Raw genomic sequence first — 19,246 nt, 5'->3', positions numbered from 1 at the left:
ACACTCTGAAGACCAGAAGGCAGGGTGCAGGGGAAAGGACCTAGTCAAGATGTGACTGAGCACAACTGTGGGCCTAGCTGGCGATAATAAACACAGTCCTTGCCACCCCCATCCCAGACAGGTTCTACCTGTTTCCGGCTGGCTTCAACTCTAAGGCCCCCCAACTCTGCAGGCACAAGCTACCGAGACTCTTCCTGGCTTGCCTGCCCATACCTTTTGGGAGAAATGAAGGGAATGCAGAGCAGCAGCACAGCGAAGACCTCTGCATAGAGGAAGGTGGCGACTGCGGTCCACTGCAGACTCATCGTGTTGCTAGCAGCTTTCCACCGGGATGATGTGAGCCTGTTCCTGATGGAGCACAGAACAAACAGGCGTCGTGACAGCTCGGCAGCCACCAGCCCTAGACCTCAGAGCATTCCCAGCCCTCGAGCCCCGCAGCCTGGCTGCCAATACCTCCAGAGACACTTTTCCAAACAATTCCTCCCCGTGGAGTCCGGGAGACTCCGCCTGCGGAACCCTGGCAGCAGTGGGTGGGAATCGGCAGTTCGGGGAGCCCGAAGATCGCCCCCACGCCGAGGGGCTCCAGAAGCTACCGCCCACCACACCGCAGCCTCGGTCCTAGTAATGCCTTTGCGCTTCCTCCCAACCTGCGATGCCTCTGGGCCCTTCCACCCGGGCCGACAGAGGAGTAGCGAGCAGCTCCTCCCAGGGCAGGAGCGGAACGCAAAAGCCTCCCAACCACCGCCCCTTCGGCTCAGCTTTCAGTATCTCCGAGAGCCCCCGAGAGCGACTCCTAGAGGACGAGAGTTGGAGCCAAGGGCAAGAGCGGGTCTCAACCCAGCACCTCACGGCCCCGTCCAGAGAAAGTTCTAGAAGACTGTCTCCTCCAAAGCCGGAGAAACCCCTCCCGGCCTCCCAGGTCGGTCGCGGCGCCTACCCGGCTCCAGAAGACCCCTCGACGAGGCCCCGACCCGGCACGCCCTCTCAAGCCCCACCCCGCCGGCTCCTCCGGAGGGACTTCGACGTCGCCCCCTACCCTGGAGATGGCTCCACCCGCCGCCAGCCTGACTTCCCTCCGCCCGGTCCTGCCCCCGCACTCTAGCCTCGGCCCTGGCCCCGCGCACCGGGCCTCCCCGCGCCCCCTCGTCGAGGAGCCGGGGGACCTCGGCGGCCCGGAAGCCCAGCGCGGCGCGCGAGTCCGCTCACCGAGTTCTCCAGAGTCACCACGCACGCCCAGTCGTCGCCAAACTCTCCCACCACCAGCCCGGCCCCGCCCCTTCCCCGCGGCCGGAACCGGAAGCGCCCGGCCAGTCCCGGCCCGCCCCCAACCGCCACAAGGCCCCGGAGGCCCCGCCCCCGAGCCGAGGCTCCCGACGTCTGGGACTGGGGAAGAAGCCGCGCCTCGCGCGCGCGCGCGGAGAGACGGGTCCCCGGCCTTGGCGGGAAGGCGAGGTGCCGCTTCTCTAGCCCGCGCGGTCCTCCGGCGTCTCTGTGGTCCGGGGAGGGGGCGGGGCCCCACCGTGGGGCGAGAACGGGGTGGGGCGGCCCGTGCCTGGGCTCCGCCTCCCGCCCCTCCTCCGCCTCCTCCCCCTCCCCCGACTCGCCCCTGGGGAGGGGTGGGTGGGTAGGTGGGGATTCTGGGCGGGTGGCGGAGTCACAGTCGCTTCAGCCGGGCTGTGGAGCGGACGGACGCGGCCGGTACCCCAGGGAGGGGCGCTACCAGGGGAGGAGGAGTAGGAGGTGGAGAGAAAAAGACGCCCTCGGCCGGAGACCTCTAGAGGCTCTGACCCCAAGGGCCAAGGGACTGACAAGTTCCTCCACTTCGGCCGCCTGAAGAGGCCGTGACCCTGGAGGGCCCTGAGCCCACCCGCGCCAGGGGCCCCAGCGCCACCCGGGTGGCCTAAAGCGACAGTCTCAGGGACCACTGCGAGGTCTCCAGTTGCCTAAACAACGAGCCCGGGGTCAGAGCCACCACCCTTGCAGCCACCTGCCTCCTCTGCCGCCTCAGGCACCCGTCCCGGTCCCGTGAGTCCAGCCCAGGTGACATGACGGTGCTCTCTACCCCCAGAGCCTCGCGGGTGACCACGCTGAAGCGTACTGCCGTGGTCCTGGCCCTCATGGCCTATGGAGCCCACAAACTCTACCCTCTGGTGCGCCAGTGCCTGGCTCCGGCCAGGGGCCCTCAAGCGCCGGCGGTGGATGGGGAGCCCGCACCAGACGTCTCCGGTGCCCCCGTGGCCTCAGCGGCCAAGGCTGGTGTCAACCAGGTGTTCTTGCAGCGGCTCCTATGGCTCCTGCGGCTGCTATTCCCCAGGATCCTGTGCCGGGAGACGGGGCTGCTGGCGCTGCACTCGGCCGCCCTGGTGAGCCGGACTTTCCTGTCGGTGTACGTAGCCCGCCTGGACGGCCGGCTGGCCCGCTGCATCGTGCGCAAGGACCCTCAGGCCTTCAGCTGGCAGCTCGTGCAGTGGCTGCTCATCGCACTGCCTGCCACCTTCATCAACAGTGCCATCCGCTACCTGGAGGGCCAGTTGGCCCTGGCATTCCGCAGCCGGCTGGTGGCCCATGCCTACAGTCTCTACTTCTCCCAGCAGACCTACTACCGGGTCAGCAACATGGACGGGCGGCTTCGCAACCCAGACCAGTCCCTGACGGAGGACGTGGTGGCCTTCGCTGCCTCCGTGGCCCACCTCTACTCCAACCTGACCAAGCCGCTCCTGGACGTGGCTGTGACCACCTACACCCTGGTTCGAGCAGCCCGCTCCCGCGGGGCTGGCACAGCCTGGCCCTCGGCCATCGCTGGCCTCGTGGTCTTCCTCACGGCCAATGTGCTGCGAGCCTTCTCGCCCAAGTTCGGGGAGCTGGTGGCTGAGGAGGCGCGGCGCAAGGGAGAGCTGCGCTACATGCACTCCCGAGTGGTGGCCAACTCAGAGGAGATTGCCTTCTACGGGGGCCATGAGGTGGGGCTGCTCCTGGGGCCGGAAAGCGCGTGGCTGGGGGAGTCCGGGGCAGGAAGGCCTGGGGCTGCCTATGGCTGATGGCACAGGTGTGGGCTGGCCATGGGAGAGGGAGGCTGTGGACGACCAGGGCTGTGGGCAGCCCGGATTGGCACAGAAATGGAGAAGCAGGAAGGCTGGGTGGAGACTGTCCTGGGTCACTTCTGCTTCCTCTCCACCTCCCTTGTCCTGGCCTTAGGGCTGTGGACCCTAGTGATGGGAGACCCAAGAGCTCCCAGCCTGCCCCCTGCCTGCAGCCAACAGAGAAGGGGCTCCTGCCATCTGGGGGCAGGGATGACAGGATGCAGCCTGCTGTCTGGCCCCCTCCTATTCCCCCAGGCCCTTTGAAGCCCGGCGTCCGGCCGGGCAAGTGGGCATTATGGGCATGACTCAGCCCAAGCGGAGGTTAACAAGCAGCAGTGCTCGGTGTGTCGATCGGATCTCAGCGCTCCAGATCAAGCTTCTCCCCCCTCCGGAGCCCAAAGGCTGGCCTGGCTGCGGGCTTGGCTGCCTCCCCGAGGCCCCAGCCAGGGGTGCCGGGGCCCAAGCCGCCACTGCAGCAGGATGCACTTCCTGCCCTCCCAGCGGCCACCTTGCCCCCAGTGTGGCCGCCCTTCCGCCCAGGTCCCAGCCGTGCAGCTCCCCAGCAGGCTGGGTCAGCGGCCAGCCGGCTAGGGCCAGGAGCCGGGGCCTGGGAGAGGTTACTCCAGGCCAGTGCTCCGGCCCCTCCCCTCCTCCTGCCTGGGTTGCAGCTGCCTCCGGCTAGGTTCTCTGCGACTCTGGTTTCGGTTCCCCAGTGCTTCTGGGGGAGGGGTACAATGGCATCCAGCTCCTGAAGGCCCATGGATCCTCCCTAGGTCAGATGGCCTTGTGTCCTCGACCTTGTCTCATTGGCAGCCCATCTTATCAGGCAGGGAGGCAGGCTTGTCCCTGATTTTTTTTTTTTTTAAGACTTATCCCTGAGCAGATAGGGGCATTCCCGGCTGGGCTCCAGATAAGGAGAAAAAGGGCCGGATCTGCAGCCGCAACCCCCGTCCTCCTCCCCTGTGCTCCAGGGACGCAGGGTCTTGGCAGGCAGCCGTGGCCCTGGGTGAGGCACTTGGCACATTCCCCGCAGCTACATTGTCAGCCCCAGCTGGCACTCTTGCCAGCTCCCAGCACGAGCCTGGATCGCCAGGGCACTCAGAGTAGACGTGCTCACTTCAGGAACGGCAAAGCGATGCCCAAGACCTAGCTGGGGACAGGGGAGGTGGGAAGAAGGGAGAATCACTAGCTCTTTGAAGGATTTCCTCTGGGTTAGTTTCAGGAAATAGCATGTACTTGGGGCAGATTCACCAGCTGGGGTGGGAGGGGCCTGATGTGCGTCCCCAACCTGTCTGTCAAGGCCTCGGGCAAAGGGCTGTGTGATGTGATGGGCCTTCATGGGTGGCTTGATTGCCCTCACTGTGCGGGCACGTGGCTCAGCCCAGTCCCATTGGCTGATGTCCCCATGGACACTGGCCCAGGCTCAGATCAGCAGGCTGGGGCAGAGGTAGCTGGCTGACTGGAGGGCAGACCGCCGAGTATTTTGCTATTCCTGGGATGTCAAGGAGAAGGGTTATTGCTGCTGCTGCTGCTGCTGCTGCTGCTGCTAAGTCACTTCAGTTGTATTCGACTCTGTGCGATCCCATAGATGGCAGCCTACCAGGCTCCTCTGTCCCTGGGATTCTCCAGGCAAGAATACTGGAGTGGGTTGCCATTTCCTTCTCCAGTGCATGAAAGTGAAAAGTGAAATGAAGTTACTCAGTCGTGTCCAACTCTTGGCGACCCCATGGACTGTAGGTAGGCTCCTCAGTCCATGGGATTTTCCAGGCGGGCATACTGGAGTGGGTTGCCATTTCCTTCTCCACAGAAGGGTTATTAGACGGGCTCATACCAACACATCCAACCTCTTATTAGCCTGAGCACGGGTAGACTTTCTTAATAAGTCAAAGCATCGTTCACAAGAATTGGCTTTGTTTAATGGCTCAGCCTACCTGGTCCAAATGCCATATTTCTTGCCACCTCCAGGCTGTGTGAACTGGAGCAGGTCACTTTGCCTGTCTGGGCTACCACAGACAGGAGAATACACATACAATGGGACGTGGTGAGAATCAAGTCAAGAGTCAGCTATAACATGGTGAATTGGCAAAGGAAACTATTCCAGGCTGGGCAGCTCTTGTCCGTTGGGTAGGGAGACAGGATCAGAGCAGGCGCCCCTACCAAGCCATCCAGGACCCAATGGCCACCTTGCTGCGACTGCTTCTTGGCCACTCCAGCCCATCTAACTGCTGCTGTCCCAGAGAGCCTGTTTCTCGCCCACTCTTTCTCCTGAGATGGCAAGTGGTGGCCAGTGCACAAGCAAGCAGGGCAGGTCCCCTCGTGGCCTGGCTGGCGGGCTGGCGTCCTCAGCTGGCTTGGGTGTGGGGCTGTCCACTTGGGGTGATGCCTGAACGAGCTTGCTTGGGAGTGTGCCCTGCCGATCACAATGGGAGGACACAGTGCAAGTTTATCACCCAGAGGAACTGTGGGAAAGGAAAGGGAGGCCAGGGCCTATGGAGGTAGAGATGACCAGAGCACGTTCTTCGAAACCAGCTATTGCCTTTGCGTTTCCTGCACTCCCCTCCGCTTCATTCAGGGTGATCCCTCCGCAGTTGCTCAAAGAAATGGGCAAGGTGGCTGCCCTCAGCCAGTGTTGAAAAACTCTCTGGGGCAGAAAGGGGGCACAGTGAACATCCCAACTGAAGAGACAGTGGAAAAGGGGTGGGAGCCTCAGAAATGAGGGGGTGAGCCCCTTCACTGCCGTTGTACCCCAGCTCTGCATTGTCTATGCCATACCTCCCCTGAGTTTGAGACCTGTCCCCCGTCCATGGTAACCCAGACAGGGAAAGTGACCTGCTCCAGCTCACACAGCCTGGAGGTGGCAAGAGGTATGGCATTTAGACCAGGTAGGCTGAGCCATTAAGCAAAGCCAATTCTGGTAAACAATGCTTTGACTCATCAAGCATGGCCCAGTCCTAAGCCCCAGCTCTCAGCCCCGTCATGGCCTTTGAATGCCATGGCCTGTGTAGCCTGGCACTCAGGGATGCTCGCTGTTGCCCCGGGGGACTGACTGCCACACCTCTGGGTCTCCGGCACCCCTTCCCCACAGGTGGAGCTGGCCCTTCTGCAGCACTCCTACCAGGACCTGGCTTCCCAGATCAACCTCATTCTGCTGGAACGCCTGTGGTATGTCATGCTGGAGCAGTTCCTCATGAAGTACGTGTGGAGCGCCTCTGGCTTGCTCATGGTGGCTGTCCCCATCATCACTGCCACTGGCTACTCAGAGTCAGGTGAGAGGGGGCCGGCCTTCTGGACCACTGGGCTAGGCTTGGGAGGGCCCAGTGCCCAGCTGGCCCACCTGCCTCTTCTACTGCTGGGGACCCCAGCTGGCACCCTCAGGAAACGTCTGAGGTCACACCCTCCCAGAGCTCCTCTCTGCCACTCTACATGTGGGTCCCCCTTACAGTATCTCACGCTTCTTGGTCCCACTCAGCCAAGCCCAAGGATGGCAGTTCAGGAACACCCTTCAACAGGCATCTGCACAGTTGCCCATCTGGCCCTGTCTTGACCCATCTTGGCAGTGGGAGGATGGGGAAGTATGTTCAAGGAACCCCTTTCTGGCTCAAACCTGGGCTTTCCCATGCCCGCAATAGCTCTTGCAGGTTGTCAAGGGCAGGACCCTCTTCCTTGAGGCCTAGGGGACTGTGAAGGATTCCCAGTTTGTTCCTCTACCAGTTTGCAAGGAATTCATTCTATTTGCAGTCTTCGTGGTTGCCCTTCGAAAGTTAATGTGCATACTTGGGAGAAGTCTGGGTTAACCAATAGCTCCTCCTCATCCCAGCCCTTGCTTACCATATTTTGGAGGACCAGCCCACCATCAAGTTTGCCATGGCTTTATCGGGTCACTGCATGTTCAGATTCGCCCGTGAGTTTCTGCTTTTTTTGTGGTTCTCTTTCTCTACAGTTTTTTCTAGGAAAGCCCTTCCCTGCAGGCCGGTAACCCTCCTTCGGACAGACGTCCTTCAGAAGTTCTTACCGTGAGGCTTTTGTCAAGGGAGCTTTGAGAATATTTTGTTGCCTGAAAATGTCTTTATTTTACCCTCCCCCCCCACAACTGAAGTTCAGTTGGATGAGGAAGTTGAGGCGGTCCATTGGTCTCTCTTTAGCCCGTTGACAACATCCCATTGCCTCTATTGGAAAACCTGCCATCAGCTTAACTGCTCTCAGCTGTGGTCTCCCTGGTTAGACTTTTTCTCTGCAGTTTCTCTGGGAGGTGTTAGCCCGTGTGTTTCCATTTAGTCTGCTTGAAACTTCTTGTATGTCCTGTGACTATCCAGACTGTTCCGTCACTCAGATTGCTTCCATCATGGAAAGTTCTCAGCTGTTCCCTTTTCAAATATTTGAATGAATTGAATGAATTCCTCTCTCGTCCTGTGTGCTCTTTCCTTCTGGCCTCTGTCTGCCCCATTCCCCACCTCGCACTGTCTGTGCTAAATTCTGGGAGGGGTCTTCCGATTTTCCCGCTCACTCATTGGCTAGTTTTCTCTTTGGCTGCATCTAATTTGAATTATTTTAATTTTCAATTTTGTTTCTGTAAAGTTCTACTTGATTCTCTTTTAAATAGACATTTGAAAATAGAAATTTCAAGCTGTGTTTGTCTGCTTTTCTCATCTCTCTGACTGCCCCTTTTTGGCCAGCTACCATACTAATCATGCTTATTCCAAGGTCTCTATCCAGCGATTCGAGACCTGGGTTCAATCCCTGGGTCAGGAAGATCCCCCTGGAGAAGGAAATGGCAACCCACTCCGGTACTCTTGCCTGGAAAATCCCATGGGACGACGGAGGAGCCTGGTAGGCTACAGTCCATGGGGTCACAAAGAGTCAGACATGACTGAGCCACTTCACTATTTATCCAGCCATTTGGTTGTCTGAATTCTTGAGAGTGTAAGCCAATTTCATCTTCCAGCTTCCAGTCTTCTTTGCTCAAGGTCCTTGTGGGCTTAGCAAGCACTGGAGGGTAGGATTCCCCAGAGCACTCATTGACTTTGGTTTTAGCTGAGCTCCCAGGTAATGAACCGTTTGGCGGCCATTTCCTGTTAACTTCTCCACTTGGGGTAGAGGGGTTCCTGAACTTGGAAGTGATATTAATTTGAGCCCTAGACGCATAATCACCAGTTCGGAGAGGAGACCTTGCATCTTGAGCCCTGGCTTTGTGACAGCAGCTCCCATCTCTGTCTCCAGGGACATCACAGGAGCACTAGCTGCTAGCTTCTCTTCTCGCTCCTGGGAATTTCCCTCGCTTTCCTGCAAGCACAGCTCCTATGGAAAAGGTGTTGTATCTTGTGCAGTTGGGTAGTTAGAGGGTTTCCAGTACTATGTAAAGAGAGTGAGCCTGACGCGCATGTTCCAGAACCAGAAGCATCTCTCGCTGTGTCTGTATCGGTGCCTCTCTCTTGGGGCTTCCGTACCCTCAGCTGTCTCTCTCTGCCAAGAGGAAAGATCTAGTTGGAGGTGGTCGTTGTTTCCACCAATGGATCTATTCAAAGGGTGGCCTTGATTTAGGCCAGGAGCATGGGAAGGGACCCAGGAGGAAACCAACCTTCAGTTTCTGGGAGGAAGCGCCTGCGGCCACTTCCCTCCTCTACAGGCCTAGGACTTTCTGGAGCCTCTGCCATCTTGGGCTTTGTGGGCAATTCAGAGGCCTCAGCTCCTATGCCCACCTTCGTGGCCAGACTCAAGGAAGTCAGAAGTGTATCTGTTTTTGTATCTGGCCTAAATCTGTTTTGTCCCTGCTGTGTCTCCAGTAACTGCAAACTGGAGAGCACTGGGAATGAGGTAAGGAGGCAGGCGATCATCAGGGAAAACAGATGTAGCTAACTTTGCCCTTCTGGCCTGCCGGCACCTCCAAGCTAGAAGGCCAGGGAGGGGCCACCTGGCCAGGAATAGCTGTCGAGTGTCTAGCTGCAGGCACTGAGGAAAGCGGCAGAGGGTTATGCTGTCTCCAGGGATGTACCCGCTGTTGCCAGGGTCCCCGCAGACCATTCCCCTTTGTGTGCAGTCCCTTTCAAGCTCTCAGGACATCTGGAGAAGATGGTTTGTGTTCCCCCCTCCCCCGCCCTGGCTAGGACGGTTGGAAGGAAGGTCTGGGATCTTAGATTCTCAGAATTGCCAGTCCCCTCCCCTGCCCAGTGCCCTGGATTCCTGGTGCTCTGGCCAGCGGTCTAGCATTGTCTACCCCCTATTGTACCTGCCCTAACCTTTCTGCCCCTTCCTACCCTACCCTCACCATCATATCCTTGAGGGCTCCTGGCTCAGAACCGTTCATGCCCATGGATAGAGTTAACCTTCAGAGTCAGCCTGTTTTGCTTCCATCACCATTTAGAGAACATTCCTTGTATAAAAGCCTTGCCCCTCTAGGGGACCCTAGGATCAAGAGAGTCAAAGCCATGGACAAAAGAGGGTTGCACTGGGCAACCATAAGGTCTCAACTGAGACAGAAAAGAAAAAAGCAAGTCAAGACAGGAGCGGGCTCCTTTAAATAGTGGCATTGAGGATGGCCAGAGAATACACCATCAAGGGGAGAGATGAGGGTAAAACAGGGTCTATCAACATTTTTTCACATGTTTATATACATCTGTGTATCTTAAGATGGAAACGTTTATTTAGAGCCTTTGCCCACTGTTTGCTTGGGTTTATCTCCTTACTATTGAATTGACAAAGTTCTTTATGTATTCTGGGACCTAGGCCCTTATCGGATTCATGATTTGCAGATACTTTCTTCCAGTCCATAGGCTGTGTTTTCACTTTGTGGATGATTTACTTTGGTGCCCCCAACTTTTTCTCTTCGGTGAAGCTCCCTTCTCTGTTTTGCTTTTGGTGTCCTATTCAAGGAGCTGTACCTAATGCCAAAGTGCTTTCTTCTAAGAGTTACGTAGTCTTAGCTCTGTGTGCAGGCCAGGGCTCCTCTTTGAGTTTGTTTTTGTGTGTTGTGTGAGGTCGAGGTTCGTCTTTGGCACATGGAGACCCGGTTGTCCAAGCACCATGTGGTAGAGGGACTTCCTCTCTCCCCTAGTGGGTCAGTTTTGATTTTCCACTGTCCTTGCCCCCTCCCCACCCACCCCACCCACCCCCACCATGCTCTGTAGACTCAGAGACGGTGAAGAAGGCGGCCCGAGCGATGAAGGAGGGGGAACTGGTGAGCGAGCGCACGGAAGCCTTCACCATCGCCCGCAACCTCCTCACCGCTGCCGCAGATGCCATCGAGCGGGTCATGTCATCCTACAAGGAGGTAGCCCCCGGTCCAGCCCATGCCCCAGCCCTCCCCCAACCCCATTTGTGCCCTCTCCCCTCCACCCCTGCTGGCAGAGGCTAAGCCAGGATCACCCTCTCTGCAGGTCACAGAACTGGCTGGCTACACAGCCAGGGTCTACGAGATGTTCCAGGTGTTTGAAGATGTCCAGCAGTGCCGTTTCAAGAGGCCCGGGGAGCTGGAGGATATGCAGGCAGGGTCTGGGGCCGTCATGAGGTCTGGCGTCCGCGTGGAGGGGCCCCTGCAGATCCGAGGTAAGGTCTCCCTCCCCAAAGAGGCCCCACAGGTCCCAGCCCTCCCACCACTGCCTGGTGTGCCCTGGAGGGCTTCCCGGGCAAGCTGTGGTCCCCACTGCCCTCCTTCCCAAAGCAATAGCCCTGGCCAGGATTTCTCTTTGCAAAAAAGGTGGAGGGTGGCCCCTGAGTGGAGTAGGGGCTGGGGGGGCATGCTGTGGAAGAGGCCCCAAGCATCGGAGCTGGTGTTGGGGGGCACTGCAGGGCAGGAGCAGACACTGTCCCTCTCCCCAGCCCCGAGCACAGCAAGGGGCGCATGGTAAAGCCACACACTGGCGGGCTGCCAGGAGGTGGGGACCCATGGAAGCCAGCAAAAGATGGGGGAGCACTCCACCCCCCTCTCTCTGCCTCACGCCCTCTCTCCAGGCCAAGTGGTGGATGTGGAACAGGGCATCGTGTGTGAGAACATCCCCATTATCACACCCACTGGGGAGGTGGTGGTGGCCAGTCTCAACATCAGGGTAAGTAGAAGGCACAGCCAAGCACCAGCCCAGAAGCTCGGGTGGGGCTGAAGCCAACCCTGAGGCCCCGGGCCTGGCCTTCTGCACCCGCAAGCCACCCGCAAGTCTCAGCCCTTAGGACCCAGCCTGGTCATCCTGCCTTGTGTTGTCAGTAGCCATTGACCCCAGGTCTACGTGGCAGGCAGCTGAAGCTGAAGGTGAAAGAGCAATGTGTCTGCTTATTAGTTCTGGGGCAATGGAGTCAGAGCTGATAAAAGAGCCTTGTGATTACCAGGATTGGGCAAGAGTCACCCATAGGTTCCTGGCCATATTATTGCCAGCACCCCACACCCCGCCCCATGCCTGAGAAGCCCAGGACTTGGGGACTCTGGTCCAACTCTGTTCCCAGGTTGGTTCTACCAACCTGGGCATGCTGTCCCACCCATCTGCTGCGAGAGGCCCCCAAGGCAGATAGGTGGTGGGCATGGCCTGGCCCCTTGGGAGAGCTCTCATCCACGATGCAGGCTGTCTGTGGACAGGACTCCCTGGGGGCTGAGAGCCACCAGTCACCCGTGTGCCTAGCCAGGGCTTTGGACGGAGTGATGGACTAAAGGGGCATTCTGGGAATGGGAGTCATTCATTCGTTCACCTAATGTTCCCTGAGCTCCAGGCTGGGCAATGTAAACCAGAGGTAAATCAGGGAAGCCCTTAAGGGTCACAAAGAGCCTGGGTCAGATGGCTCTCCAGTTTCAGCAAGAACCACAGCTCACCAGCTCTGGGGGCAGAGAAGTCACATGAAGCTTCACCCAGGAGCCTCTGGGCAGGTGGGCAGGCTGCCAGCTAGAGGCTGGGCACAGAGCAGTGGTATGATCGCCATTACCCCTGGGAGTAGTCACCTTTGGGAGATTGGGGTGCCACTGACGGCCAGTTTATCCAGGTTGAACGGTTGCCAGGCAGGCCCAGGGGAAGCCCAGGTGGGCAGCTAGTTAGAAGGTGAGGTGAGGCGAGGGAGTGGGGTCCGGGGGCTGAGAAAGAGCTCCATCCTGACAGAGCCACTGGTGGAGTTGGGCTCTGGTTAGGTTAGGGACGGGGAGCCCCCGGCCCTGTTCAGCCAGGTGATGGGGTAAGAAGGGCAATAGCAGAGGTTCAGGGAAGGGGGCGAGTGAGACCGCCTGAGACACATGCTCTGGGATGGTGAGAGGACCGCCCTAGCTGGAAGGCCCGGGGTCTTGCGGTAAAATCACACAAGGTGGTGGTGGTGGGGGGGATCGGGGAGCTGTGCCTTCAATGCCGTCCCCACCCTGCAGACAGCAGCACCCCCCAAATGTCTCCAGATCAGCAGATGTCAAGCTCTTTGTGGAGCCCGAAGCACTTGCTGCCCACATGGCCTCCGGGTGTGCTGGGGGGTACCGCTGACTGTTTGCTGGGCCATGGAAGGACAGGCTGTCCTGCTGTCCCCGTGGTCTCTGGTGTGCGTCAGGGACAAGCCAGGGCCCTGCAGCTGAACCCCAGAGCCTGCCCCAGGGGCTCTGCCGTGCCGCAGCCAGAGATGGAGGGTGGGTGTGGGCCAGGTTCAGGGTGTTCTCTGAGGCCGGCAGGTCAGCCACAGGTGAGGGGAGGGGCCCTGGGCCATGCCCACAGCTGCCTGCCGCCCCCACAGGTGGAAGAAGGCATGCACCTGCTCATCACTGGCCCCAACGGGTGCGGCAAGAGCTCCCTGTTTCGGATCCTGGGCGGGCTGTGGCCCACATACGGTGGCGTGCTCTACAAGCCCCCACCCCAGCGCATGTTCTACATCCCTCAGAGGTGAGTAGCACCCCCTGCCCACTCTGATCCAAGGGGGCTGAGGGTGACAGTAGGCTGCCCCTGGGGTCAGAGGGGCTGCGCACCTCCACCTGCCAGTCCCCTACCACAACCCGCTGGCCCAGAAGCCTCACTGCCATGGGGCACATGTGCACACGTGAGTGTGTCTGAGTCTGCCAAGGGGTGGGTGTGCCACCCTCTGATCGGTCCCCCCCCCACCGAGGTGCCAGCCTTGCCTCCATGGCCACCCGGCTCTCCTGCAGGCCCTACATGTCCGTGGGCTCCTTGCGCGACCAGGTTATCTACCCCGACTCAGTGGAAGACATGCGCCGGAAGGGCTATTCCGAGGAGCATCTGGAAGGCATTCTGGACATCGTGCACTTGAACCACATCCTGCAGCGGGAAGGAGGTAGGGGAAGGGGCATCCCCACCCACCAGTGCCGCCCCTGCCTCCCTCCTAGCCTCCCCCACCCCGGGGTGAAGATGACCCCAAGCAACGTGCAGGAGTCCAAAGTGCAGTGGAGTCAGGAGAGCCTCACCCTGGTGGAGGACCCACAGGAAGCACACAACTCCAGACAGCCTGAGCGTGGAAGGGAGCCAACCCTGGCAGGGGCATCCAGAGGGGCACTGTCTCCAGGCGGTGGGCTCAGGGGCAGGCAAGGCCCCCTCGGGCCAGGCAGGGAATGCACAGGTACGTTAGGCATTTCAGTGAGAGGATGGAGCCCAGGTGTGGGCAGGGCAGCCTAGCATGTACATGGCAACAGTGGAGGTGGAGGGGACGCCTGCCCTCCCATGTGTCTGCCTCCAGCCTGGGGCTGTGTCCCCTGGGAAGAGACCACAGGAAGGAGGGACAGGCCAGTACTCGGGGGCCTCTCAGGTTGATCTTTAAATGCCCACGGTGCCCAGAGGAGGGTAGGGTGGCCCAACTGCCAATTTTGGGATTTCTGTACTGAAAGCCGAATGATAGAAGTCAGAGTCCTGCCTTGGCCACTGAGGGGCAGCTTAACTTTGAGCCAAACCTGACTCCTGGACATGCCCTCCACCTGTAGAAGGGGCAGGTGCTAGTCTCAAGCTCAGGGCTGACAGGTGTCATCGCCTGTGCAGAAAGGGGCCACAGACAGTGGATTCAATGGGCCGGCTCCTCTGGGGCCCCTGGTTGCCATGATCCCTGAAAAGCTTTATCCTCAGCTTCCTCCTGGCAATGCAGAGACCCGGGTTTGATCCCTGGATTGGGAAGATCTCCTGGAGAAGGAAATGGCCACCCACTCCAGTATTCTTGCCTGGAAAATCCCATGGACAGAGGAACCTGGTAGGCTCCAGTCCATGGGGTCACAAAGAGTTGGCCACGACTGAGCGACTTCATTTCACTTTTCTTCCTCCTGGCCTGCTGGGGCCCCTTTTGCTCACCCTGGGAGCGCTCCCCTCCACCTGGGCTCCACATGTGCCCCTGAGTGCCTGGGGTCCCCGAGGCTGGCTGTTACACCCCGTTAGCATCGAGTTCAGCTGTGAGTAACAGAACTACCCACCAACAGTGGCTCAGATCATTTATGAGTTTATCTTACTGGGACATAGAAGTCCTGAGGAAGTCAGGCCACAGTTGGCGGGGATTGCCCCACCCCATAAAGGCCCCTGGGTCACTGCTGTATGTGGTCTCCATTCCTGAGGTCACTTCGCAGTCCACAGTGGATGCTATCACATCACATATCCTGGGCCATAGGATAGAGGTGAGGTGGGGGCAATCACTGAGTAAATGCTGTCTTTTAAAGAAAGTTTCAGAAGCTGCCACATGTGTAACCCTTAAACGTACACCCCATTGGCCAGGATTCAATTCTGTGGTTAAACCTCCCATCGGGGCAACTTGGGCATTGAAGTGTTTTGTTTTGTTTTGTTTTTGGTGGGTGGCCACATGCCCTACCGAAAGTTCTAGTTCTCTGGAAAGAGAGTGGAGGGAGCAAGCCAGGAGGTGTTTCTCATGAATCACCCACTTCCCTCCTCATCCAAGGAATTCTCCTGAGCCTTGCTGACATGCTTCACACTGGGACACACAGGCCTCATCCCAGTGGGTGAGAAGGTTTCCAGAGCGACCACCAGAGCCATTCTTGGGGCTCTGCCTTGACTGCTGCCCACTGGCACTTCATTAGCCCCGTTAGGTCCTGTGTGATTTTGCTGGCACCAGAGACTGGGTGGGGCAAACAACAGAAACGTATTGTCTCCCAGTCGTGGAGGCTGGATGTCCATGATCCAGGCGTGGGCAAGGTCGGTTCCTCCTGCTGGCCGTGAGGGAGGGTGTCTTCCAGGCCTCTCTCCTGGGATAGGAGAGGCCGTCTGTGCCCTGTGTCTTCACGTCATCTTTCCTTCATGTGTGTCTGCATCTCCAAGTGTCCCCTTTTATAAGGACACAGTCCCATTGGATTAGGACCACCCTCGTGACCTCCCTTTAACTCAACCACTCCTAAGAAGACCCAGTGTCCACATGCGGTGGGTGGCATCCTCAGGGCCTGCAGGTGAGGACTGCCCGGTGTCTATTGGAGGAAATGTGTGTAAATCTGGACCGAGTCCTTTTGGACTAATACAGTGTCCGCAGACGTCCCCAGTGGCCGACCTTTCCCTGCCATATTCTGCTCTCACTTGTGTCTGTATTCCTTTGAGCAACCCCAAGCCTTCCTACCACACCCACCTGCCCGGGTCCTTCTGCAGATGCTGCCCAGCCCTCTTGAACTGAACGTCAACCCTTGTCCTGTGCCAGGTTGGGAGGCCGTGTGCGACTGGAAAGACGTCCTGTCGGGAGGCGAGAAGCAGAGAGTTGGCATGGCCCGCATGTTCTACCACAGGTGAGCTGCCAGCCTCCCAGTCCCGGGTGCTTGGGCTCCCTCAGGCACCGGGAGTTCCCCGAACCTCTTTCCCTGGGACCTCCTAAAGCGGGGAGAGCAGAACTGCTCGGAGGCCTGGCCCCAGCCCTGGGGGCCTGGCAGGACTGGGGGTCAGGCTCCCCGCCTCCACCTGAGGGGCTGGGACCAGCCTGGGGCATTGGCCCCAGAGGCCCACAGCCTCACCCACATGGCCACACCCCCAAGGCCCAAGTACGCTCTCCTGGATGAGTGTACCAGCGCCGTGAGCATCGATGTGGAAGGCAAGATCTTCCAGGCGGCCAAGGACGCAGGCATCGCACTGCTTTCCATCACCCACCGACCCTCCCTGTGGTAGGTGTGCCCTCCCTTCCCACAGGACTCTGGCCAAGGGTCCTGGCCGCCCGCTGAGTGCCTCCTCTGGGTCCCTCTCCTGACGCAGGAAGTACCACACCCACTTGCTGCAGTTCGACGGGGAAGGTGGCTGGAAGTTCGAGAAACTGGACTCGGCTGCCCGCCTGAGCCTGACTGAGGAGAAGCAGCGGCTCGAGCAGCAGCTGGCGGGCATCCCCAAGATGCAGCGGCGCCTCCAGGAGCTCTGCCAGATCCTGGGCCAGGGCCCCGGGGCCAACCAGGGCGCTGCCACTTGACCGAGGGCCCTGGCTCTCTCTTACTTGGCCTTTGGCCCCCCTCCACCCCCACCCCAACCCTCGGATCACGTGAAGGAGACAGAGCGCCTGCGCAACCCAGCCCCATGTCCCCCCACCCCCCGCTGCATGCTTCACCAGCCTCCCAGGCCTCCCAGGGGACCACCCACAAAACCTGTGCCCCCTTCCTGGGGACCTGAGCAAGGGGAAGGGAGAGCAGCCAGAGGCGCACCCTGCTGCCAGCAGCAGCCTGGGCCTTGGAGCCCTGGGGTTTGCCAGGTAGCACCTCCCAAGGCTGCAGCTCATCACTCTTGGCTTTGCAGTCCCTTGGAGACATCATGGTCCATGCCTCTATTGCCATCATCCCAGGGACCCAGCAAGGCTCCCATCCCCTGGGATGCCCTTTTTGCTGTAAAAACAGCCAAGTGAGACCCTCAGAATGAGACACAGCCCCTCATTCGTGGCCCCCCCCCGCCACCCGTCATTCTGTAGAATCCACAAGGAAAAGAATTACACAGCTTTTCCTACCGAGCCATAATAAGAATGTAGCCCCGTCCCTCCCCGCTTCTCCAAGCTAATTTATTGGATTCCTGTTTGTAGACATCTCCATTGCCAGCGGGAGCACCTGGTCAGCCAGCCCCTGGCCCGCCCACCACCCCACCAGCCTACACTGCCGACCACCAGAGTGTGGGTGGGGGAGGGCTGGCCCCAGGGGCGACGGACCCTGGGGCCACCAGGCATGAGGGCACCGTGGTGCCCAGTCTAGTGCCAAAGAGGGGTCAGCAGGGAAGCTGTGTCCACAAAGGCAGCCTCGACCTGAGAGGGAGACCCCCACCGCCGCCATGCCGCCGTGTGCCTTTTGGGCCCTCAGCCCTGGGGTCAGGGAGCCTCCCTGAGTTCCTCAGTAAAGACCTGCCGTGGAAAGTGCACTCTTGCCTCGCAGCCTCTCTGTCCACATGGGGCCTTGGTTGGGGGAGAGGCAGGAGGGGCAGCTGTGGGCCTGAGTGAGGGGCAACCTTGGTGGCCCACCTGCAGCCAAAGATGCTGGCCTGCACGTCCTCTGGACCCAGCTGTGGCAAGGAGGCATCTGTAATATCTCCCGAAAATGATGTTTAAGACCAAAGAGGACCCTGGACCCTGTGCCAGGGAAGAGGAAGGGGCTGAGGCCTGGTCCATGCATGAGAAGCTTCGAGAGAGATACCAAGCAGCGGACTGGTGGAGGACACAGAGGAACAAGAGTCCTGAGCCAACCAGCCCAAGGGAAGCAGGACATGGCTTCCAGACCTTGTAGGAGTGGGAGACGCTTGTGCCACATGCCAAGCGCAGGGGGAAGGGAGGGGCCAAGGCCTTGCTTAAAGAGCTTAGACTTACTCTGGAAGCAGGATGGAGATAACATGGGAGCTCTGCTTCAAGAGGCCGAGTGGAGGGAGGCAAGAACACCACACCTGGCCCTTATCCCCTGCTGGTGGGGCCGGAAACGGGGCAGCCATGGTGGGCAAGAGGGTGGTGGGTCTGGGAAAGCTGGGCACGGAGTTCCCACGTGACCCAGCACTTCCACTCAGAGGTTTAGACCCAGAGAATGGAAACTAGATGTTCAGTCATAAACCTTTACACATGAATATTCTTCACAGTACTGTTGACGGTAATCCAAAGTGGAAACAACTGGAATGTCTATCAACAGATGAATGCACAAACAAAATGTGGTCTCTCCATACAATAGAGTATTATTCCACTTACCAAGTAGACCGATGGCTGCCAGGAGCTGGGGAGTGACTGCTGAATGGGCTCAGTTTTCCTTTTTGGGGGTAATGAGAATGTTCTAGATCTGTAGAGGCCATGGTTGTAGATACTGTCCATCTGCTAAATGCCAGCAAAGTATGCACTTTAAAAGGCATGCCTTCATGTGAATTGTACCTAGAAAAATAGATGATATAGACACTGATCCTAAAGAGGTAGAAGTGATGGATGACCGATAGATAATAGAGATGATAGATTGATGATGATGATGGGTGGATGGATGGATAATAGGTGGAGGGATACAGAGAGACATAGATAAGGAGCACACTGCTTGACAACCCAGGCTGGATGTGCTGAGGCCTGAAACCCCAGATGGATTAGAGAGTAATTAGAAATCAACAGGGGGACTTCCCTGGCAGTCCGGTGGTGAAGGCTCTGCACTTCCACTGCAGAGGGCCCAGGTTCAATCCCTGCTTGGGAGAACTTAAGATCTCACATGTGCATGCCACACAGGGCAGCCAAAAAAATAAACGGATGGGGGTGACACAGCTCAAACTCCGGGGCAGGAAAGGGGTGGGGTGAGACTCAAGGTGATGGTTGGGTGGCCGGGTGGGTGGTGGCACCTGCTGAAGAAAGGACAGGTCAAAGAAGGTGCTCTGCCCAATTACTGCTTGCTGGCCCTGGGCCTGCAGCCCCAGCAGAAGGCACGACTGGAGGTGATGATCAGGCAGTTGGCACTAGGAGGGTGCAGCTGGCCTGAGAGCTCCAGGCTGGAGGTCCTCTGAGGGGGCATTGGCCAGCAGAGAAGCAGCGTGGGCAGGAGGTGCCTTGGTCTCTTATCTGAGAAACAGGAGGCAGATTGCGTTTTATCTGAGATTTGAGGTTAGGAGTTGTTCCTGATCCTGGGAGAGCTAACAATTCAGAGGTTTAGGAGTCGTTCCCCTGTCTCTTGCAAAGATTATGCAAGTTGTCCCTACTTGACAATAAACCCTTTTTTTTTTTTTCAACTTACAAAGCTAGAATGGTTCTGTGGTCTGCCACCAAACCCTAATTGATATCGATGGAAAGAGACATACCCAGTGAATATCACTCAAAAGGAAGTTAATGGAAAGAAG

The 19,246-nt window shown here is 58.5% G+C and overlaps 2 protein-coding genes across 8 annotated transcripts in view; one reads left to right on the top strand and one right to left on the bottom strand.

Moving 5' to 3' along the window:
• Nucleotides 1-1,701, bottom strand: part of BCAP31 (B cell receptor associated protein 31) — a 29,384-nt gene extending 27,683 nt beyond the window's left edge. Inside the window, exons 1-2 of one of the 6 annotated variants that reach the window (XM_070291908.1) lie at nucleotides 1,207-1,701; nucleotides 214-348 (exon numbers count right to left, since the gene is read on the bottom strand). In XM_070291908.1, the coding sequence (XP_070148009.1) occupies nucleotides 214-305 (92 nt within the window). In that variant the 5' untranslated portion in view covers nucleotides 306-348; nucleotides 1,207-1,701. Of the gene's footprint in view, nucleotides 1-213; nucleotides 349-453 lie in introns of all 6 variants that reach the window. The other 5 variants (XM_070291909.1, XM_070291913.1, XM_070291910.1 and 2 more) reach the window with 5 other exon arrangements.
• On the top strand, nucleotides 1,364-17,323 carry ABCD1 (ATP binding cassette subfamily D member 1). Of its 2 annotated transcripts, none has more exons than XM_070291906.1 (10): nucleotides 1,364-2,960; nucleotides 6,166-6,346; nucleotides 10,202-10,344; nucleotides 10,451-10,619; nucleotides 11,025-11,119; nucleotides 12,759-12,904; nucleotides 13,165-13,310; nucleotides 15,648-15,732; nucleotides 15,976-16,101; nucleotides 16,190-17,323. In XM_070291906.1, exons 1-10 carry the CDS (start codon nucleotides 2,046-2,048, stop codon nucleotides 16,395-16,397), a joined length of 2,214 nt encoding a protein of 737 aa, XP_070148007.1. In that variant the 5' UTR covers nucleotides 1,364-2,045; the 3' UTR covers nucleotides 16,398-17,323. The 2 variants fall into 2 exon arrangements, 1 of the variants encoding a protein (XP_070148007.1); XR_011446411.1 differs by having other exon boundaries at nucleotides 1,633-2,960; nucleotides 15,599-15,732.
• Nucleotides 17,324-19,246: the final 1,923 nt, after the last annotated feature.

The sequence above is a fragment of the Ovis canadensis genome, chromosome X (genome assembly GCF_042477335.2).
Source record: "Ovis canadensis isolate MfBH-ARS-UI-01 breed Bighorn chromosome X, ARS-UI_OviCan_v2, whole genome shotgun sequence".
NCBI classification, from domain to species: Eukaryota; Metazoa; Chordata; class Mammalia; order Artiodactyla; family Bovidae; genus Ovis; species Ovis canadensis.
Note: the sequence above shows the minus strand (reverse complement) of the source record. Positions and strands in the feature narration are given on the sequence as shown.